A 23,017-nucleotide genomic window follows, 5' to 3' on the forward strand; every position below is an offset into this window, starting at 1 on the left:
CTGCCAGGCTCTTTCCCTCTGTCACAGCTCCAGATGTTTTAACTTCAAGCCACCTTCAGGGAGAAAGCATTTTGGTTTCCATTAAACTTTCCATTTAGTGGGGAAACGGGGAAGGAATTTGGATAAAGCAAGAGCTAAGAAGGAGAGGGCAGATTCCAGATGGCAGGAAGCACAGAGCAGCTCTTAAATGGAGTCTCTCTGGGAGAGGGGGGAACACCCCTGAGTCCCATCTGCTGCAAGGCTGACTGGCCTGGCAGATGGGACACACCCCACGGCAGGATGCACAGTGTCTGGAGGGCTCTGGATCACTGGATATCTTGGCTTACCTGGGTGGCCAGGCTGAGGACCTGCTGAACCAGCTCCTGTGTCTCAGAAGGCTTTTTTAAGAACAGCTTCACTATAGCAGTCAGGAGGGTGAGCTGAACCTGAGAAAGGGACACAACAAGGAACAGAAGATTCATCCATGCTTTAGCAACATCTCGCAAGTCTCAACATCTTTTACTGATATAAAACTTGAGTTTCATAATGGTATGACAGTATTCTTTGCCAGTGAAACCCAGTACAGCGAGACTCAGACTCTTGCCTGTTGCAAAACACTTTCACAGACAAGTCCCTGAGCACCACACTGAGGTTTGTGTCATACTGTGATGCACCTCATCACTATTCCTCTCTGTGTTCTGGTCCCTAGTAGGGTTATTCCCCCAGGAAGTATGAAATATCTAGAAATCCCTCCAGTTCTGCCTTACCCTTCCAAGAAGAGAAGTTTTGGAGACAGGGACAACAGAACAAATCTACAGGCTCCCCCAGAGGGTTTCTTAGGCCAAATACTGAAGCTTTCATTGAATAATATTTATTGTCCATCCCATTAATGCAATGCATGGAACATTACAGACAAGATGCACAATGCAATTTTACCTGAGTGCTTTCATCGTGGAAGCCCTCCAGAAAACTCTCCAACAGCTCATCAGCATTGTCAATTCTCTCTGCATATTCACCCACTATCCAGATCATGGCAGCTCTGGCATCTGGTTCATCCAGGGAATCCAGGTTCTCACACAGGGTGGCAATGATGCTTTCATACCTGATTTGTCAGAGTACAGGTGGATTACTGGGGTGAACTGGACTTGTCTTACTCCATTTCTGCCCACATCATTCTCCAGGGAATCCTGCACTAAATATCCTGTATTTCCATGCAGCATTTTCACCTAACTACAGAAGAATATTCCCAGGATTTTTTCTTTTTCCAAGCTGAGCACTGAGATCTCACAGGGTCTTTGCAGTTTAGTTCATCAGCAAGAGACCACCCAGATGTGGAATTCAAGACAAAGCTGCCTCACTTTCTGTTTGCTAATGGGAATGTTTGATCCAACAATTTAGCCCTTGCTAAATCGTGGAGCCTCACTGGAGCCTTCAGATTGGTAACTCTGAACTGGATATTACATTTCCCCAAAGGCTTTACTGTAAAACAGACAATACCCCGCACTAATTTAGCTTCCCCTGTTCCCGAGCGTGGGTTTCCCTGTCTCAAGCAGACAATCTGTCTTGTTACTGACAGCAGAAACTGCCAGGGAGGCCTGCAATGTCCCATATTACTTTTTAGGTGATCATCAAGTCTCTGCTGAAAAACACTGCTGCTGTTCTGTAGCTGAGGAGACAAAACCTTTACTGCAGAAACAGCAAAAAAAGAGCTGAGTTCTGCCCAAACCAGAGAGAACATTCGATGGGGAAAGACAGCAGTGTTTTGTTCAGCACAACCTGACTGGGATCTCAGACCAGGAGAGCCATGAACCTTTCATGGCTTTGTATGTAAGACTTCTGGAGGAGATATGAGCAAAACCAGAAAAGCCTGTAAACTTGGCCAAATTTTCCTCCTGGTATTCTCTGCAAGAGCTTTACTGGCTTTTGAGTAAGGCTTCTATTCAGCATCCATATGGAATGGTGGGGAAAGAAAAGCTTTCAATTCCAACTAATAATGAGTCAGGCCGATGCCTCACCTCGAGCAAACATCTGAATCCTACAACTAGGAGTGGAATCAGAATGGACACTGCTCCCACCTTTGCTTCAGAGCCCTGCTGAGCCATGCTGAGTTTTACACTGCTCTACTCTATTGAGAGCAGACAAGGGCTCCCAAAAAACCTCTCAGTAGTTCCACGTACTTGTTGGGGTACTTGCGGAAGATGTCTCTGATGACAACGATGGCCTCCTGCACCACGTAGTTGACCTTGGTCTGGATGAGGTCCAGCAGTGTGCTCACACAGCGCTCTGCAGATTGCTGGAGAGAACAGAAAAATGCAATTAAAAGAGCTCCAGAAGCACTCCTGAGCCCAGAGCACACTCTGAGGAATGAGGCATGTCTGTGAGAAAAGGTCCAGAGCAGGAAAACAGGAGGAGAGCAGCTACCAACTGCATCCAGAAAAAAACCACAGGTTGATAAATGCTTGTGGAGATACCAGCTGGCTCCAGCTCCTGCAAAGATTAAGTCTGAAGCAACCATGCCAGTAGATAGCTGGGTCACCACACAGGAGACCTACACTGCTCTTTTTATCACCCTCTTGCTGGTGAGCAGCTAAACAGGCCACCAAGTGAGATCTCTTGAATTTCCCAAGCTGGGCAATCAGAGATGGGAGAGTTTGGACAGAGACTCCTGGCTGGGGAAGCTGTAAGGCAGGAGAAAAACATGCTGGCGATCACACCGCAGGAACAGCAGCAAAAAGCAGCTCACAGCAGCAAGAGGTTCAGTACTTTCGGGGTGAGGTCACTAACAACATGTGAAGATACAGCTAAAAATAGAAATTCAGCTGTTGCTAATGCAGCTTTCACATTAATTAGTTAAAAAAAAAAAAGATAACAAGGACTGGACACTGTCACACTCCAGGAAACAGAACTGGAATTAGAGGCAAATAATTCAGGGAGGTCTATTCCCAAACAGCACAGCGAGGCAGGACATCACAGGAGCAACCAACTTCAGCACCAGAGAGTCTCCAATAAGGACAGTGATTTGGCTATTAGCAGAGCACATGTGAAGCCTCATTACACAGCTGGTGATTAATGTGAGAAGCAGCCTGCTCCCGACACTGCCGAGGCAGAACATTCATAAAGCATTCGGGATTGAGACAAACACTGTAGGGCACAAACAATAGCAATGTAGGTGGATTTTTCAATTTCAGTGAGTTAACAGTCCCTTTGACTTACACAGCACTTGAAGCCTGGGCAGGAGGAGGAGGAGGAATGAAATGGCATTTCAGTCACAGGAGTCAGTTTTTTGAGAATGGGCAGAAATCTCAAGGACAAACCTCAAGACTTTTAGAGCTGAATTTGGATCAATCATAGACTAAAACCTCGTGGTGATTTCCTGCCCTCCTGACTCAAGATGGGGTATCTTACACACAGCCTGCCAGCACAAATAGGGGCCATGCTGGCCTGGGGATCAGCCAGGGGAGGCGACACCCTAAACCAGCATTCACTCATCTCTGCAAACTGGCAGTAAGTCATACAGCTCTTCCCTGAAATTCACACCAAACAGAAAATATACCCAAAACAACTGGTGTCAGAGTAAAGAGAAGCATCACATAAAACTGTATGATTGGTATAATATTTTTTTTATGATGCCTCTCCCTCCTCAGCACAGCTCTTCAGGTACTGTGCCACTGTGGAGGCAATGAAATGGCAGAGTGCCCTGCTCTGACCTCTTCTGCTCCAGAAGAGATTTGAGGTCTGTGACCTCCAAGACTCTTCCACTTCATGGAGACTGACCATGACCTGGCTCCACAGAGTTTGACTTTGCTCTCAGTGGGAGCCCTGATCAAAGTCCTTGCAAGACTGATGATTCAGAGCTTGCAGCTTCATCTCTTCATCCCAGTACCTTTCACCAGATGTTTTAACAAGTGACCTTAAAGGGGGAAATCTCTCCTGAGCCAACCCCATTCTACAGACCCTGCAGCACCAGTCACTGTTGGCAATAAGCAGCGCAGTCCTGTCAGAGCCTACAACCAGCAAAGCTTCAAGAGCTGCAGAATTCAAGGAGAAGCAAATTAAGGCTTAGTTTTCTTTATACTCTAAAGCATGATTTTTCCAGGAAGAACACCACATCCACTTTGAAATAGGCAGCGATGATTTTTAGCCCAATGGTCCCTCGGAAAGCGAGCAATCATGTGGGCACATGCCCAGAAGAGCAGTCCCTCTAACAAAATGTATCTCAGCTCATCCCACCCTTTGTAAACACATTGCTTTTTGAAGGTGGACATCCTTAGAGACTGCAGTGCTCTGCAAACTGATGAAAGAGTGCCCCAACTAGAACAGTTTTCAAGTAGGAGTGAGGAAGGACAACAAACCAAAGTCAAAATTGCTTTGTTTTTCTGCAGAAATCAAATGAAAGCCCACAAGATTATCAAAGTAGCACATCACACATCAACATTCAGCCACAAGCCTCAATGATTTCTAAGAACCAGGCTGCTGGCAGAATCTCCTGGAAACAAGACAAATCTCCCTGTAATATGGCTCCTTCTGCTTCTCCTTTGCTCCAGAGGAATCCCTATTCTTACTGCATCCACTTCATTTCCTTTTCCCACGGGAGCGGTGCTTGTTTTCCTTACAATCTAAGCCTGGCATGATGACTTCATCTAGTGCTGGGAAAGGAGCAAAGTGATGCACAAGGGATCCAAGTGCAGCTACACCACGTGGTTTGCTGTAGACACAACCCAAGCTACCTCTGAGCCCAGCTATCAACAGTCCAGCCCTATCCATGCAAAATGATGATATCCTGACGCTCCCCAAACCAAAATGATCGCTCAAGCCTGGGCAAAATCCATCAGCCTTACTATTCAACACAGGTATTGGCTCCACATCCAAAATGAGCACTGGCAGCACAAACACCACATTTCTTCTGTGGGGCACCTCAGACTAAATTATTTACTGTCTTCCTCTCTTAGGAGAGACAATTAGACAAAAGGCAGGATCCTTGAAGGCAGAGCTGAAATGCCCTGTGAATGCTCATTCATCAACAGCTCCCACCGGCTGTGTCCTGTGTCAAAAAGCAGATTTCTAAGCCTTGGGAATTTGGACACTGATGGCTGAGGATGTTTTTCTATTAGTCATAACTCACAGAGTAAATAGCCTCTAGTAAACACAGATGCACTGGGGACAGGGATTAACCTGGAGATGAGGACACTGTAATAAAATGTTCTATATTTGCCCTCTTTAAATCTGCCTCTTGTCAGAGCAGGAAACAGGCCTCATCTTTAGCAGCAGCATCTTGATGGAGCAGTGCCAAAAATCAAGGTTAACACTACTTATGGAGAGACACAATTCCAGTTTGAGGGTCACTGTGAATTTGCTGGACATTATTATTAGTCCTTTGCATGACTGTTGTGGTATCAGGGAAGGGGAAAAGATAAAGACTTCTAAAAACACCTTCATACTTCAGGAATACACCACGCCCCCACGTGAAACTAGGACAGACACATGGCCAAAGCCTAGTGAGGAAGTCCCTGCAGAGAACTACAGCAAACTCCCACCCCCCAGCACAGCATAGCTATGAAAAGGGCTGTCACCAGCTCCTTTTAACTCCTCTGTTAGCCCTTTTCCATGCTCAGGGGGATTTTCTCTACTGTCACTGCTGTGGCTCCATCCAGACAACCTCCCGTCTGGACGCAACATGGAAGGAGCACTTTGGTATTTTGAACTGCAGACATGAAACAGGAACAGCAGTCACCTGCTCTATGGGGCTTCAAAGACAGCCCACGGCAGGGATAAGCCTTCAGGAACTGAAGGAAGGAAGAAAAGGCTGCACAGGCAGTCGATTCTCTCAAGAGCACAGAAGCTGGTGTCCTCTGTACACACAGACTTACAGTAGTTTAGCTGAACCAAGAGAAACCTGTGCACTGACACCACACTAAGCCAGGCGTGATCAGGGTTATTATTTAAATCTGCTGTCAGGCAAAGCTCATGGGAACACACTTTAGCAGAAGCTAAATGAGCTCAGCTGAAATTAGACCACTTATGTGACATTTTGCACTCAGTCATCAGTTTACTGAAAAGTACCAACACCACAGCATAAGTCTTCCCTCCCTTCACAGGATTTCTGAGCTCCTGTCAGGTGTTTCAGATTCACTTACAGAGAAATGAACGGGAGAGAGCACTGAAAAAATAACATTTTATTATGAGCGTTTTGGTGGATGTTCCACTGGCAGAGGACATTTCAGATTTGTTTTGGAGAACTGCAGAGGTTCCTGGGAACTTAATCTGCATAAGCATCGAGGCCAAAGAGAGCACAATCCAAGTGAAACCACAAGTTATATGGACCTAGGTAAGCAAATAGAGTCACTCTATGTTTGAATAAATTGCACTTAATGTCTCAATTCTCTGTAATTCTATGCCTGTGTGTTCTGTTCAGCTGAAATAAGGGGGAGGAATGGCACAAAATGTTTCATAATAGAGTTTCTCTGCACAATCTTTTCTCCCTCCGCCTTCAAAAGGTCAGTCCACAGCTATTAAAGAAGGTCCTCATGGATAAGTGGTCATTTTTTCCACTGAAGCCAGCGAAGTAAAATATTCCATCAGGAATGAATTATCTGCCTTGCTGTGCCTGCAAGCTGAGATCCAAGAGGAGCACCCCACCCTGCCATGATGCACTCACAGCTCCAAAACCCTCCTGTTCAGCTGCTGCTCTGCCCGTATATCCATGACGCATCCAGGCCACTTGATGGCCAACAGTGAAGCAAAGAAACTTGGTGTGACGAGGTGGCAAAGCCCAACACTGTTTCTGAAGGCAGAGGACCACAGAACAGCTCAGGATTCGGATACTTGCCTCGACCTTGATGGCGCAGCGCCCGATGGCTCGCACGGCCTTGCGCACGAAGTCAACGTCCACCTCGGTAGCGTATTCCTTGAGCTCTGCCAGGACCTGAGGAGGCAGGACACCAGCTGAGTCCAGGGGTCATTCAGAGAACAGCCCACTCTCACAGGTGATGCTACCTGAACACCAGAACACGAGCTTCCACAGCTACCACACGCATCCAGAGCTCACACAGTCGAACTCCGCAACCAACCTCTGAAACCCATCGGTTTGGGCCGCACGTGGTTCAGTCTGGACAAAGCCAAAACATAGCTCTGTCTTGAGATGTTCTCAAACTCCCCTAAACAAAAGCTGGGGAAAAATCAGCCCTGCCAAACATAAATGTTGCTATTCCTTCCTACACCGAATGCAGTCGTACACACGTTCACTGTATGCAAAGCTCTTGGCAACAACTGTTTTTGATCTGTCCTTTCCTGTGCCGAGCTGAAACTCTGGATCCCTACTGAATCCAAATAGAAGGTGCAGAGGAGATCTGAGGACACCCTGGAACATCTACACTGAGATTAATAACAGTGCTAAGATACTTCCCCTCTTAAAAATAGGATTCATTATTTTGTCTCAATGTTTTTGCTAATGGAAACTGAAGAGGGGCTTAAACCAGGACCTGTTGGGAACTTACAGACCTTCAACTAAAAGACTGCTTTGTCTTAAACAAATCACTTAGCTTAGAAAAAATGATTTTAATAAAAGACCATATGTAATTTATATTCCCTCAAAAGCTCAATTTATTTCAGTTTCTCATGCCAAACATGACATCAGGGATTTAATCGTGATGTCACAAATAGATGGTGAGGGAGAGGTGTACTGCACAAAGCCAGACAGTTCTTTGAAAAACCTCTCATCGAGGCAAATTGCTCAGCACAATGACAAGATAAAGAGGCCGTGAAGGGCCAGGCTGCAGACAAATAAATCTGCAAGGAGGAGACGGGACATCTGTGTTTTGAAGTTTTATTATTTCCCTGGATGATCTATGTGGCACAGCACTGGCAGCACCCAGCTTTAGCAGCTGATGCTTTCCAAACACTGCCCAAGTGCCTTGGCCAGAGCTATCCTGCTGCCTTGGTCCAGAATGGGCACGGAGATGCAGTGTCTCCCCAAGCTGCACAGGGAGGGTGTGGGTAGAAGCTGCCCTGCTCAGGTCTCATTCCAGGATATATTCCTGATGTAGTTGTGTTGTTTTATGTCTTTTCAGAACCAGGAAGAGATTCATTCATTAGTCTGCAGATCCTAGACTCTGCCCTCCAGACACCACTGCCTTTCACGCAAACAGCCCATTATCACAGCGTTATGCATTAAAATTGGGATGGAGCCTACCAAGAGTAAAGAGAAAATTCTGAATATATTCTCAGGGAAACTGATTTTTAAGATGTTTCTACGTCCCCAGCGCAAAAGGGGCATGAATTATCTTGCTCTGTTCCAAAAAACATCAGGAGAGAGCTGAAGAGAGCTGCTTAAAAATGTCACATTACATGAAATTGCTCTGTGACAATTAGGAGAGGACAATAATAGCAGTAACCAGAGGCATTAATCATTCTGCATTAGTGCTAGGCCTTGTGGCCAGGAATGCACTCGAGAACACTTCCTCCAAAGAAATTTGGATTATAACAACATCAAATACAAGAAGAATCTACACTGTAAAGCAGCCTCAATTCAGTTTAGATTCATGCTATTTCCACCATGGAAGCAAGTTAAGCAGAAAAAAAGGGTTTTTTAGCCTGTGCGAGGATTTAACAATTTTCCTAACTTGAAATTCACACTTCAATAATGTTTGGCCTTTCTGAATGCCTCTGTTACAGGCACACCCCCCTCACTTGAAACAAGCCTCTCATTCCAGCCTCAGCACCAGCGGTGACTCATTTGACAGGAACCATCAGCTCTCCTCCTGGAATTGTAATCTGTGAAACAAGACCTACCTAACGGTCACGATGCAAGACATATCATGCCATTAACATTTAAATTAAGGAGGAAACTCCAACACCTCCCATTAAATAGCTGCAAAGAGCACTGTACCAGGGACAGTGATGCTTAAAAACAAACACAACTGTAGTAGTAGCTGCACACATCCTAAGGCATAGACCAGGAAAGGGTTTTCCCCTCCCAGAACACGTGAGAAGCCCCTTAGCTGACCTGGGCAATGTTTGCTTGAGAAGCCAGGCGGATCATGATGTCCAGTTTCTCCAGTTTGACATAGATGGGGTCGTTGTACTTCACGAAGAACACCTTGATTTCCTGCTTCAGGATTTCAGGCCTGGAGGGAACATAATGTTGTGTCACTCAATAATGGTTAAAAACCCAAATGGGCTCTTTTCTGGCAACCAAATGCACCCTTTCTTTAGACATCTACCCAAATATTCACTGAGAAACAGAATGGTGTCATTTTGCCCAGCTTGCCCAGAGGGGTTGTGGACTCCCCATCCCTGAAGGTGTTCAAGACCAGGCTGGACAGGGCTCTGAGTAACCTGCTCTAGTGGAAAGTGTCCCTGCCCATGGGGAGGTTAAAACCTGCAGGGGTGTTTGGAACTAGATGATCTCTGAGGTCCCTTCAAACCCAAACCCTTCCATGATTCAATGGTTTTGTATCCACAATGTGTAAACAATCAACAATTTAGAGAAAGAAGGCTAGATAAAAAGATCATTTAAATACAAAATGCAGAATTTAAGTTTTGCTATGGCTACACCTCTACTTTCTCCATTTCAAAGGCTGAGCCAACATACAGGTGGCAGACAACTGTTTCCAAATTTCAAAAACCTACAAATTCACCTAAAAATTAATTTCTACTTTCACTTGCAAGATGCCAGTGCACAGTAGCTCTGCCCTGAATACAACGCTATCCAAGCTATCCCACCTTTCCAGCAAGGAACAGCAGCATTGAAACACGCACATGGAAGTAAACAAGCGAAAAAAACCATCCCACTGGACACCAGGATGTCACCAGCCTGGTGGTTCTGTGCTGAACAGAACAGCACAGGCACACTGAGCTCCTGCAGGTCACTGTGAACTGCACAGTTACACCCTCGTTCCCATTTGTCATCTGATTTATAGAGGGCAGTTCTGAGTGCTCATAAAGAGGCAATAAAGAGAGGCAGGTGAAGAAATGCTGCATGGAACTGGTATCACAAGCATGCTGTAAGGAAAATGAATTCAGGCTACCAGAGTCACAAGGCTGTTTAATCTGTCTCTCAAGGGATCTGAGGCTGGATTAAAAGAGATTCTGTGCATGTGGAAATATCTGAAGGTCTGAGATAACCAAATGCCCCTTTGACAGGGCAGGAATAACACCCCTGGAAACCTTTACCTTTTCTGCACAATCAAGTTGATGTTCCTCAGGGCAACATACTGAACTTCAGGCTCCCCAGACAGCAGGGTCACCAGTGGAGGGGCGAGTTTCTTCAGCAGCATGTTGTAATAGTCAGAGTCCTTGGGGAGAAGCTCCAGGAACTTCATCAGGACCTTCACCGCTGACAGCACCACGGCCGAGTTGGCGTGAGACAGCCGGGGGGTCACCCGCTCACAGATACTGGAGACAGAGGAGGAGGAGGAGGAAAGGGTTCACGTGTGTTTCGGGGCATCAGATATTTCAGATCTGAGTTTAGGAGATTGCACATGGCTCAAGGCAGCTTCTCACATGCCACTTTGGTTTGGTTTTGTTACGGAGAAAGGGCAAAGTCCTGCTTTCTGGAACGCAGCAGGAAGCAGACAAGGACCTCTCTCACAGCTTCGAGTTTCTCTCCTGCCACGCTCAGCTCAGGAAAAATTCCAGTTCTCAGCATTACAGTGCCAACATATACTCAGTTATTAGTGCTTCCTGCCTTTGCCTGGTGGTGCTCTCTATTTCTGTGATCTCGTCTGTCACTTGCTAACAAAACTTTAACAAAACAGCTATTGGAAAAACACTTTAGCCTCCAAATAGTAATTCAGAGGTGACACACGCTTCTGGCTTGCCTGGGGAGTTTGCTGCCATTTCAACCATTTCTATCTCCAAAAAAAGACTTCTGATTCTCTGAAGGTGCAGGGAAAGAAGGACCTAAATACCTTCCCAACTCTCAGATTCACCATAATGGATCCTGTAATCAACAGCACCCTAAACAATCCATCCCAAGCAGAAAGGAAGTTTGGGTTCATATGGTCTTTCTTGCAGCATCTGTCAAGTTTCTTCCCACTCCCTCCTGCATATTGCAAACCCAGAACAATCTTATTCCCATCTGTGCCTCCTGGAGCTTCTTTCCCTGTAAGATCTGCTTTCAGCCATGCAGGAAGGGAAGCTCAGTGGAGAGCAGAGGAGTCCAAGTCAGAGCTGGGGCAGCCTCCAGCTGCCTCTGCCCAGGGTCACCTGCATGTCAAAGCTGCTTCATCTCCCTGAGCCTCAGTTTCTCCACACACAGGGCACTGACACCAGCCTTGCTGGAAAGAACATTACATAAAACCCAGTGCTGCCACTCTCCTGTCTGAAATAAGGCAAACTCCGAAAGAAACTCCACACAAAGCAGTAAAAGTAGTTCCTGCCCTTGCAGTTTGATAAAGCACTCTTCAGAGGAATTACAGGTGAGGAACTGGGACATGTTCACAATTGTTCAGACTAGTGGTGCCTCTCTGACAGAGCTGGGACAATACCAGCCTCACATCCTGGAGATCTCTGCAGGTTTCTAGCACTCATTAGGAGCTGTTTCTGGCACAGAAACAGAACACAAGGGGAAAGGAGGTGGGGAAAAAAAAATAAAAATCAGCAAGACTCCTGGCAGGCTTTTCAGAAACAGTGGATTACCTATTGTACCTCAAAAAAAAACAGTCAGTGAAGAAATCCATTGAATTTGAAAGGGCCTGTCCAGGATTTTGCATGTGGGCTTGGGACCCTTCCTCCCCCTCCACTCCTAACATCATCCACATGAAATACATCGTCTGAGAATCCCCCTGTTCCAAATTATTTCTGTTGCTGGTTCCTTGTTCTCTTGGGAACACAATCTGACTTTTTGTGATTCTGAAGACAGATGAGGAGGCGGCTTGAAGTGCACGAATTAAAATTCCACTACCTAAGACCTGAGGTCCTCGTGTTCAGGTTTAATCACTGCAGCGAAAGGTAAAAGCACAAGGGTGAATTTGGAGCGATAAGAAAAAAATAATTTCTTACCTTCATTTTCACTTCTCTCATATCACAATCTGGTTTTCAGTTGGAAAAAAGTATTCTGGTCTCAGACCTTTAGTACTTTGGAAAGCTGCAAACCTATATAAAGGCTTTTTGCCTCTCAAAGTAGCAAAACCAGATATGAAAGTTCTGCTTTAAATCAGAAAATCCTCCAAACAGTGCTTCCACTGTTACAGGTTTGGTCTCGGGCTGATCCCTTCTTAGTAGTGCCAGTTCCCACAAGAACCAGCATTTTAAATAGAAAAAAAGTTAAAAGAAACCCTAAACAGAGAAAGTGGTTCTGTTGACGGAAGGGGCAAGTTTCCAGCATCAGCCCAAACTACCAAAAGCAGCTTCCCTTTTAAATCTCTTATCCAGACTTATTTGTGCTGCCACAGACCCGAGGACCCCTATTTCAGTGCTGCAACACCTCCCACAAGCGCCCTGCTCCCGAATAACCACCCTACCTCTGAGCTTCCCGGTCATCCTTGGGGTTGTAGTTGGACAGACAGTCCAGGATGAAGATCTGCCCCCACTCTGTGCACTCATTTAAAGCTGTCAGCAGCTTGTTGATGTTCTGAGGGTTCAAATCCAGCAGGTTGCTGTTGGGATGAGATTCACTGATTTCTGACAGGGCGGCCACAGCGTTTGCCACCACCTGGGGAAGAGACAAGAGGAGTTCCCTGTTAGCAGGACATCAGGGATTGACCTGGGATTGGCATGGGTTACACAGGGAACCAAACACGGAGATCTATCAGCTGATAGCAGGTGTGTTATCAGCCACCACATCACTTATCTCACCCTTCCAGGGCCCACTACAACCTCATAACCAACCTGGAGAGCCCAAAGCTTGACTGGGAGGAACAGGGACCTGGGACATCACAAGAGACTTTGCTCTGGAAGGAGCCAGAGGTGGCATCCACAGGGAACAAGAAAACATCTTGCCTTCCTTCAGCTCCAGATCTCCACCCTGGTTTCTTTCAAGCAGGCATCATCTCCCCTCCAGTTATAGGAGATGCTCAACTGATAAGAATCAAGGTCTCACCACCTCCAAATGCCCTATTTATTCAGGAATGTCTGCCTCTTGCCTAATTTCCCCTTGGCAGCCCCATGGCACGTGGCTTAGGGATATCCAGAAATGAGCTGTCAGGTGCCTGGCAGCCTCCAGCTCCGCAGCAGGGTTGTCAGGTCACCCAGTTTGAAAACAAACACACAATTTCCCTAAAATGGACAACTCCTGCTACATTTTTAATAACACATTTCAATTCCAAACAGTCTCCACAGGGTCCATTTGCTTCCCAGAGTCGTGTTAAAGCAAGGACCCCAGCACAAAGTCATCCCTGAAAATACTCCTGCTACATTTAGGACTATATAAGGTCTTCTCTTTTCTAAGCACAGATCAAAGGATCACAGAGGAGGTTCAGGGTCCAGCTTTGGCAAGAATGAGAAGTGGGAGTGCAGCATAAATTTCTGATTCTTAGTTCCATACTCAAATATAACAGTTATTCTAACAGACTCCACGTGAGGATTTCTAAAATAGAAGAGTTGCAGAATACAGAGACAAAAATAGAAAATTTGCAGATGAGACTGAAGTCTTATTTGTTTAACTAACTAGAACAGGGATGTAAGCTGAGTTTGACACACAAAACTGAAGCACCCTTTGAAAAGGCATTTTCAGGACATTTTACAATGTACATCGTGTCCAGCCTAACTCACAGTAAATACCTGCTTCAAATGAAGATTTACAGCATTATTTTCTATGGGATTAAGGCAAAGAAACATCTTATCTAAAATCATCTGACTGTTAGGATGACTAAAGATGCTTTTGATGCAGTACAATGAAAACAAGAACAGCACGACCAGAAGTTTCTCTGCCTTGTTCCCATCACTGCTTGTCATTAAACCAATATATTCCAAAGTCATTGCACAAGCACAGTAATGATGACTGTTTTCCATTTCACACCTAGAGGTCAGAGATAGGATTTTGATCCAAGATTTTATGAATTTCATTAGTTGAATGAGCCTTCTGTCACCAAAATCATTAGTAATCAGAACTGCTGTCTTCTTGTACTGTTTTAATTAGTAATTTATTAAGATATGCTGCTTATTCTTCTTATTATTTAATTTGCCTAATTCCTGAATGGTTAATGTGACACAGCATAAAAGTGAAGTAAAAGACTGCATTAATTTCACTGCATTTTGGAAGTTCAAAAGTGAAGACAAATCATAAAAGCAACTGAAAGAGGTCAAAATCTTTACAAAAAAGTACTTATAACATGAAACTACTACAGAAAATAATTTTGAAGTCACAAAAAATTTTCAGACAGGGACCTGTCAGTCACACTAAAGAACAGGGCTGAGCTCTGGCAAATGCCCTCACACTGCCAGGCACTACTTTTGTTGCAGTAATTGTTAAATTAGTAATTAATACAGAATCACAGACCTGTTAATGTTGGAGACTTCCAAGATCATTGAGTCCAATCGTTACATCATGTCCCCAAAGTGCCATATCCAGATGTTTTGGAACATGTCTAGGATACCCTAAGCCCTGGGGCAAGTACCAGTCAAAGCAGCTGTGTTTATGTTGCTCTCCCTGCAGAGTCCATGCAGTCTATCCCTGTGTTTTCCAGGGGCAAAGGGTGCACAGGAAGCTGTTCCCATGGGCCTGGTGCACAGCAGCTCCAACCTGGACACCCGACTGCCAATGAGGTCTTGCCCTTAGGATCTTTTTGGTTTTTTTTTTTTTTAGGAATTAACACGTCAGCATAAATGCAAGTGTCCAAATCAAAGCTGAGGATGGGACATCACATGTCAATCCACTCAGATATCCATTAAAAGCATCCATGAGGGAGAGTGTCAGATGGCAAGATGCACTTATGAGTCTAGGCTGTCATGTCCTTGGGTGTCATCAAAAAAGGGCTGGAAGGGGCTGTGAAACATCTGGTGGCAGCTCAGCTCCGCCAGAGGAGCTGGGATCTGCAATCCACAGTCCACAATTAAAGCTGGCCCTCACCTCCTACCTCAGCAAAACAGTGCTGCTGTCAACTCAGCGAGCAGAAGATAAATGAAACAAAAGGGGATAAGGGAAGGAAGGCTGGGGAATGTCTTCAAACTTTAAGCAACATGGATTAAAAAAAAAAAAAAAAAAGAAAAAGGACTCGCTGGCGATTTGCACCGAACATATTGATATGTTATGGTATTCCGACAGAAATAATGAGCATCTCCAAGGCTTTTTACACAGCCACAGCACAGCTGAAACGAAAACAGATTTCAGGACCCCGTTCCAACACAAACACTGGTTCAAGTGCACACGCTCACCTCGTCCTTGGCACTGCCACTGGGCTTCATTGGGAGGCAGGAACACAGAGAAACAACAAGCTTGAAAATGAACTGCAGTGATGGACTTGCTGGGGGGACACATAAAAGCAAAGCTAAAAGCTTTAGGGGTGGTACAGGACAAAGTTCTCCAATGGAACTGGACAAGCTTCACAGGCTAATGAAAAAAAACCCCTAAGTTTGTTTTAGGAAACTAAGTTTTCTCTGCTTTTCAAAGCACACACCAAGTTGATTTTTGATGAGAAACCAACCAGGAGTTGTATAATTTACTCCACAGATTAGAAGGAGGAAACTAAAAGGACAAGAAACTAACGTTTATCATAGTCTTTAGTCCTCAAAAATAATGAAAAAACTGTGGTCACCCCAGTAGCCACAGATATGTGAGCCCAAACAAGTAATGAACAGGAAGAGCTTTTAAGAGCCTAAACTTCTAAGTTAACTCCACAGCAAAATGCCTCATTTGACTTGCAATTAAGGATACCACCTTGAAGCTAAGAGCTACCAACCAATGAGGACCCACCTAAAAATCACCTGAAAAATAAAAATGCAAAGCAGACTGAAGAATTAATAACAATTATTAATAACAACAGGCTCCCGGTTTGCTGATGTAAATCAGTTCACCCTGGCTCCATTTCAACATTATTCAAATGCAGCCACAGCAACATCCCTCTGGAGCACAGACGAGCCCAATGACAATAAACCTGCTTTTGGCTGGAATTTCCCAATAAATTTAGACTCTTGGAGAAGCGTCACTGGGATGAGGATAGCTAAAAATCTCACAGGCTCTTATTAAAAAAAAAAAAAAAAAAAAAAAAAAAAAAAAAAAAAAAAAAACACAAAAAAAAAAACCACAAAAAAAAAACCAACCCTGCACTTAGAACCACATTACAGCTTTCACAAGAACCCAACATTTTTAAATCCACCTACAGACAAACTCCCTCGGCAGCCGGAGAGACCAGATCCGACCTCACAGAAAGCTGCAGAGGTAGGAACACTGATCTGCCAGTTATTCCTTCTGGCAGCTCAAACCCTTCGCTCAGAGCAAATGGTATAAAATACATTAGCAGGGAGGAAAGGGGGTGGGTGAAAACCTGAGTGTCTGCCTGTCAACCCACACGGAAAAGCTTCGCAGGGGGTGGGGGGGGACAGAGGGAAGCTCGGCACATCCAGAACGCCAACCAGTCGGAGCAATCAGATTATCTTCCTCCCATCCCAGGCTAATTGGAAATTAAGCCAAGTGTGTAATGGAGTTAATGAAATACAATGTTCTGCTGCTTAAAACAGGAACCTCTGGCTCACCATGCCATTAAAACGAGGAGGAAAACGAAGAAGAGGAGGAAAAATTGGGGGGCTCTGAAGAGATGCTGAGGAAAGGCAGCATTTCCCTCCCATCCTCCAGAGAGCCAGGCACCACATGGATGTTTTTGGGAATGGAGAGGTGCTGACATTCTGAAGAGCACTCTGAGCTCACATGCCATAAAGCACAGGCTCCCAGATGGGATATTCAGGGTCGGTATTTCACAAGGCCACTCGTTTTCATGGCCACAGACCATGTTATGTGCCCAAAAGCTCCCTAATGAGTAGTAACACAGACAAGCTCTTTCCAGATTGCATGACTCCTACTTCTGTTCATATTATTTTATCTACCAGCCCACTTTACTTTGCTTCCCTACAAACGGCCCATGAACAACTAAAATCACTTTTTTAAAGTAATTTTATAATTAAATTTACAGAGGGAATTCTTCCCTGTGAGGGTGGTGAGGCCCTGGCACAGGTTGCCCAGAGAAGCTGTGGCTGCTCCATCCCTGGAAGTGTCCAAGGCCAGGCTGGGCAGGGCTTGGAGCAACCTGGGCCAGTGGAAGGTGTCCCTGCCCATGGCAGGGGGTGAGACTGGATGAACTTTAAGGTCCCTTCCAACCCAAACCATTCTGGGATTCTGTGACTTTATAAAATGGCTCAATCAGGCAAGTCAGGGAGCCTACAGGAACCTCACACTGCTAATTCATGTAATATGTATAGATATAAATTAAAGCCCTGGGAGACTAACACATCCCCAGTTCCTGATCACATCCCAAAAACTGCCTGGGTGGGGAAGACCTCCTGGCTTGCTCTTTGCAAGTGGGATGAATTTTTATGGAGGTGGCAACCACAGGGAAGCTGAGTGTTATCCTTCCCACGGCGTGCTTGCCCTGACTGGTTTTTGCACCTTCCTGCAGAAAAATGGCACTTTGGGGCAGACTAGAACACCACTCCTGCTCTCACATCCTTGCAAAATCAGGACGTGCTAGCTGCAAGACAGGAAAACACGCTTCCCCCAACTGCTGAAATTCTTGTAGCTGTTCAGGGATGGCTCCATCACAAAGGGTTTCTCCTTGGCACAGCTGAGCCCCCAGTACAGGAAACTTAAGTCTACAGGAAGACACAGAGGGTCTGCAAATCCCTATTCCTCTTCCAGGAAGCAGCATGGTGTGATCCCAGCCTGGATCAGGCAGCTATCACACACACCAGGAAGGTTTCCTTTGCCTTTTTTTTTTTCTTTTGTGTAAGGCCCTTTGCAATTTCCCTTGCAGAGGTTCTCGCTGGCACCATCCAGCGGCAAACAATCCAAGCTGCAACCGAGGAGAAAACCATCAGCTAATCATCAACAAAACCCTTACAGAGACCTGAAAAGGGGGGTGTAGAGTTACAAAGCATCACAGCCACGGCGTTTTCTGACGAATGGTGCTTGTCAACAGCTAGAAGTGCCTGTTCCGATTGAAAATGCGACATGCAGACACGTGTCAACAAAATTCCCAGCACCCTGATTGATGTGAGAGATCCTGGAGTGATCTATTCGGCAAGACAAACGCTTTGGAAATTAGGCACAATACTGGTGGCTGTAATCGGAAGGAGACAGGTCTCTGATGGATGGATTTGTCAATTAAGCTTTATGAATGAGGAGTCTGGGAAGACAGACTCTGTGGAGCCATGGAAATTCATGCATTATCATATAAACTCCTCGCATCTCTGCTAGTACTGAGAACACAGGGAAAAGCACAGATTCCATGGAAGATGCTCAAGACCCACACCCCTCATCCACAGGTCGACCAAAAGCAAACAAAGAAAGATTCAAGTCCCACATGAAGGCTTGAAATTCCCTCAGACCTGTTCAGGATGATAACCTGGAGAAAAAATCCAGCTATTTGGGAAGTCAGATTCCAGCCTTCCTCTGGAGGAGCTGCTGGAGGAGCTCATTCCAAAGCCAAAACTGGGTTTCATCAGCAGAGCAAGCAGGGTCAGAGTGGGTAACCAGAAGTTGTGCCACCAGCTACAGACATCAGCTCTCCCTTCTCCCCCAGTTCCAGTTTCTGCTCTCTCCTGGCAGTCTCCCACTCTCACACATTAATGAAGCCACTGTTTATACAGGCTCCTCCATTATCTCTCTCTATTTCCTTCCCAATTTACTGCTGCTGGCTGGCTGCTTACTTTTCAAAAAAGTGTTGCTCTCCCTCCTGGGCAGCCTCATGTAAACAGCAGAAACATCCATTAAAGAGCTCCAAAGTGCTGCCACCACTTTTCAACAGCCCTAAGCAATGGGCTCAGTCACTGCAACATATCCATCAATGGGTAAAAGAAATTCCGCCTAAAAACGCCATCAAGAGTCTCCCAGAAGGAAATATTATCTCCACTTTAAGCACAAACAGATTAAAAACCCAAACCACACACAGGACCAACAGAGTGTGGTTGGGGGACTTCAACATCCAGCCTGCATCTGCCAACACCCACGCCGAGAAGAGGAGGGACATTTTTGATCCAGAGGGACAGACAGAGTATCCTGGAGCAGCCCCAGGTTGGTGAGAGAGCCCACAGCAACATTCAGCTCCATACTGGGATGTGAATTTTCAAGTGCTTTCAACCTTCATGAGCAGGAATCATGAACTCACCCAGCAGTGGTGGTTCACTCCTCCCACTTCATAAAGCATCAGCTGCACAGGGAAAACACACGGCTGTGAGAGTCCCCACGAGGAACAAGTGCTCTCCTGTGCCCGTGGGGAAGGTGGTGTTCCACTCCCTGTTGTATGAGAGAATTCCCACATCCCTGACTGCCTCCCACAGAGCCCTTTTGGGACTCAGAGGATCACCAGTTTCCCAGTTTTATTACACAGAGAGGGATTAAAATTCCTGCAGAGCGCTCAGAGGAGGACAGCCCAGGAGACAAAAGCTGCTTCTGTTTCCAAACTGGCTTATTCCCCAGGACATTATCTCACAAAGACAGACAGTTTGCCAGCTAGGAGGAAGAAGAACAAAAGGAAGACCTCTTTCCTCCACAGGGTCATGCAGAAAGCCCCCCCACACACACTCTGAAGTTCTGGCAGAGAAGGAACCCACATCACTTGCAGGCAGAGCAGGAGAGACAAGAGAGCACTGTGATTTCTAACAACAGGTTTTTAGTCTCATCTGTGAGCTGTGGGAACTCAGCACTGCTCGAGGGACCCAGGTGGACCTCAGCACCTCTAGCTGTCAGATCCCAATAGATTCCCTTCCTAGAGCGGTTAATGCTAAAGGCAAAAAGCATCCCAGGCACAACTGAGTTTAATCATCGCCCACACACTTGGGGCATTTACTTATGTGATCTCAGTTTACTCCACGTTGATTCACAACAGTGAATCCCAATAAACTGTGATGTGTGGATGGTGTAAAACACCACACTGTGTTGGACAGCACAGAAGTGCTACGTCTGTACAGCCCACGAAAGCACAGGAGCGGAACAGCCACACCTGAAAAAAGCCCTGATCCAGCACATCACAGTGACAAAGCACAATGTGAGGAAAGAGAAATGCCACAGGAAGGAGTTAAACACTGAACAGCACCTAGAAAATAAAAGGGAGAAGGTGACATCAACTTAAGCCACGTGGATAACAGAGAGACTGATAAGAAAACTATTCCATGGGTTAAGAGTTACCTTAGAAGGTCAAGGATTGAAAATATTTGGACAGAAAGGTTATTCCACACAAATATTAGAAGACCAGTAAGGTTTAAGATGGATTTCTTCTTATGTTTGTCTGCTAATATTTACATTCTTGAAGAAAACCAAGTGCAGGGATAGAAGCCAGGAGGGAACTAGTTACAAAATGAGGTGTCTAAGGGCATCCAGCTTTGGTTCTGCTTTAAGCTGCTGCCATCTCGTGGTCTGCTCTCCCTCACCTGGGCTCAGCACTTCCAACCATGAGCAGTCATTGTGTCTCGTTCAAAAATGTCAGAACAAGACAGAATCAGGAAAAACAAACAAAAAAAAAAAAGAGGGTTTTCCAAGATTTCAGAGAGTCTCTGGTCATCATTAGGCATGTAACAAACCTACCCCTCTCATCTATCTGTTATCTGCTGCTGGGTGTGAACAGTGTTCTGCAGCGACCTGGAGTACACAAAAACCTCAGGATGTCGTTTTGGAATTGCATTTTGGTTGGAATACTTGGATTATGGGAGCCATTCAGTGGCCTCTGAGTCACACCACGCCCAAGTCACCAGTGAGAAAGGCACTGAGGACTTGAGCAAGGCCAGCAGCCCAAAGCAGCCAGGCCCCAGCGTTACATTCCTCCAGACCTGTTTTTGCTTTTCTTGCAAGCAAATGCACAGCAAAAAAAAAAAAGGGGGGTTTGCCTTGAGACAGCCCTGGGAAGGAGCGAGGGCTCCCTCTGGGGAAGGATCCTCTTTGGCAGGGTCCCAGGTGACAAAGGGCAGCCACGAGCACTTCAGACCCATCTGTAAAACGAGATTAAAGACTCCTGCCACAATCAAACTTCTGCAGGGCAACTGAACTGTGCCCTTGCAGGGGTTATTGGCCCAATGCCTGTACAAGGCAATGCATGTCCAGTAAGTGCTGACATGTCATAAGTCACCAGCCCAGCTGGTACCTTGCTGTACACATCCACATCAATATACAAGCAATTAGAGGTTGGAATTAATTCTTCCAGCAGAAGCTGCAAAGCTACACAGAGATTTTTCAGTGAACTACTAGACTGAGGTGTCAGGCCTTTAGTCTCAACTACGGCCAGCTCACCAGGAAGGCTGCAAACAGTGCAGCTGTTCAGAAGATCACTGAATGGGAACTAAGGCCACATCCTGACAACAGAAAGCCCAGATAAAGGGGGCAAACACCTTGCCTGTGGACCTGCAGCACCTCCACAGGACTTCAGTGCCCTGAACATCCCCAATCTGCTACCTTATTAACACAGAATCATGCCAGCAGTCAAAAAAATACGGAAAAAACCCACCCCAAAACAACAAAACGTTCCTGACAAGGTCACCTCCCAACTTGGTCAGACGTCGTTAGGACGAAGGTGATCTGAGCCAACAGAAATATGCACCCTGATCTCTGCATAATTATAAGGCAATTAGCAAGCCACAGATGGAGATGTTACTTTACCAAGCACCCAGCTAGAATGCTTAGTGCTTCCACATGTCCTAGAGGCAACCAATTACAAACCCATAATAAAACCCTTCTCGGAGACTATTTTTCAGCTGCAGCCTTTTTTAGCTCCTGCTCAACATCCTCATTTCTCAGAGGAGAGAACAAGTGTGGATTTCCCATCTAAAAAATTGTGCCTCATTAAGTGTCTAATGTCGCCCATTTCCACAAGCCATCAAAAGAGGAGAAACATTTATAATATGAATGAGCGTAGATAACAGGTTCCAATGATTGAGATGCACCATTTACAGAGGGATAGGCCATAAGGATTGATCCCTCTGTACCATTTTTCCAGCAACCTTTCTTTTGATAGCCAATACAGCTACCAGGCAGGGCTGCATTCCATCTGATCAAGGAAAAATAGCTTAACAAATATCAACTTGCACACAAATATAATTTATCTGGCAAATACAACTCCTGGTCATCTGGAACCCCACTGGAGTTTCACATGGAGAAAGCAGCAATGAGATGGACGGTTTGACTAGGAAGATGAACCTTAATTGGAGGTGGATAGTTCCTGTGCTTTTGACAGAATCACTGTGCCACAAAGGCATGAATTTCAAAGGGGACCAAAGGAATAAACTTAACTAGAAGGAATGTCTTTTTCAACTATTGTAACCAGATTAAATAGTGCATTAAATCAGCAGCTATCAGAGCCTCAAACCTTTGATAAAACCTCTCCCCATGCACCCTTCAGAAGCAAAAATACAATGCTCCATCCACAGTGAAACCTGGGAAACCAGTACAGAGAATATCAGCTCCAGGATCCTCTCAAAGCCACACCCCACAGGCCTCTCCATCACTATTATTCCTCCAAACTGCATTGTCCTGCTGGGAATCCTCAGTCTGGGGAAGAGCAAGGTGAGTGCCACACGAGGCAGGTAACTGTGATCCTGCACAGCTCCAGCAGCTGCAAAGGTTCTGCTGCCCCAGCCCACCCTCATTACCACCAACCAGCTCATTAGTTGTACTGATGTTTTGACAGGATTCTCTGTGCTGCTTTTGGAGGTTTATTTAGCAAATGGAGCACGCATTGCTCTTTGGTATTTTTCCACTTCTCTCCATTCATTTAAGTCAGTATTTAAGTTAATGCACTTTTTAAATATATATTGGTGCTCTCCTGTCTCCATTTACCAAACCAGTGAGTTCCATTGAGATAAACAAGCGGAAAGGGCAAAAAAATCCTTATTAATTTCTTCTGAAGTACCACATCCTCTCAGCCTGAGCTCTTCAACTCCCATCCATGTGGCTGTGACCAGAAGA

At 45.6% G+C, this 23,017-nt stretch overlaps 1 protein-coding gene across 6 annotated transcripts in view; it reads right to left on the bottom strand.

Moving 5' to 3' along the window:
• The window catches only part of AP2B1 (adaptor related protein complex 2 subunit beta 1), a 78,113-nt gene that overhangs the window by 43,398 nt on the left and 11,698 nt on the right, over positions 1-23,017 (bottom strand). For 5 of the 6 annotated variants that reach the window (XM_027898587.1, XM_027898590.1, XM_027898586.1 and 2 more), the window contains exons 6-12: positions 12,441-12,631; positions 10,150-10,371; positions 8,981-9,101; positions 6,806-6,901; positions 2,157-2,272; positions 916-1,081; positions 327-425 (exon numbers count right to left, since the gene is read on the bottom strand). In XM_027898587.1, the coding sequence (XP_027754388.1) occupies positions 327-425; positions 916-1,081; positions 2,157-2,272; positions 6,806-6,901; positions 8,981-9,101; positions 10,150-10,371; positions 12,441-12,631 (1,011 nt within the window). Of the gene's footprint in view, positions 1-326; positions 426-915; positions 1,082-2,156; positions 2,273-6,805; positions 6,902-8,980; positions 9,102-10,149; positions 10,372-12,440; positions 12,632-16,608; positions 16,717-23,017 lie in introns of those variants that run through there. The other variant, XM_027898591.1, reaches the window with a different exon arrangement.

Source organism: Empidonax traillii, unplaced genomic scaffold (assembly GCF_003031625.1).
Source record: "Empidonax traillii isolate 1590-97213 ecotype Southwest subspecies unplaced genomic scaffold, ASM303162v1 scaffold607:size387008, whole genome shotgun sequence".
Taxonomy (NCBI): domain Eukaryota; kingdom Metazoa; phylum Chordata; class Aves; order Passeriformes; family Tyrannidae; genus Empidonax; species Empidonax traillii.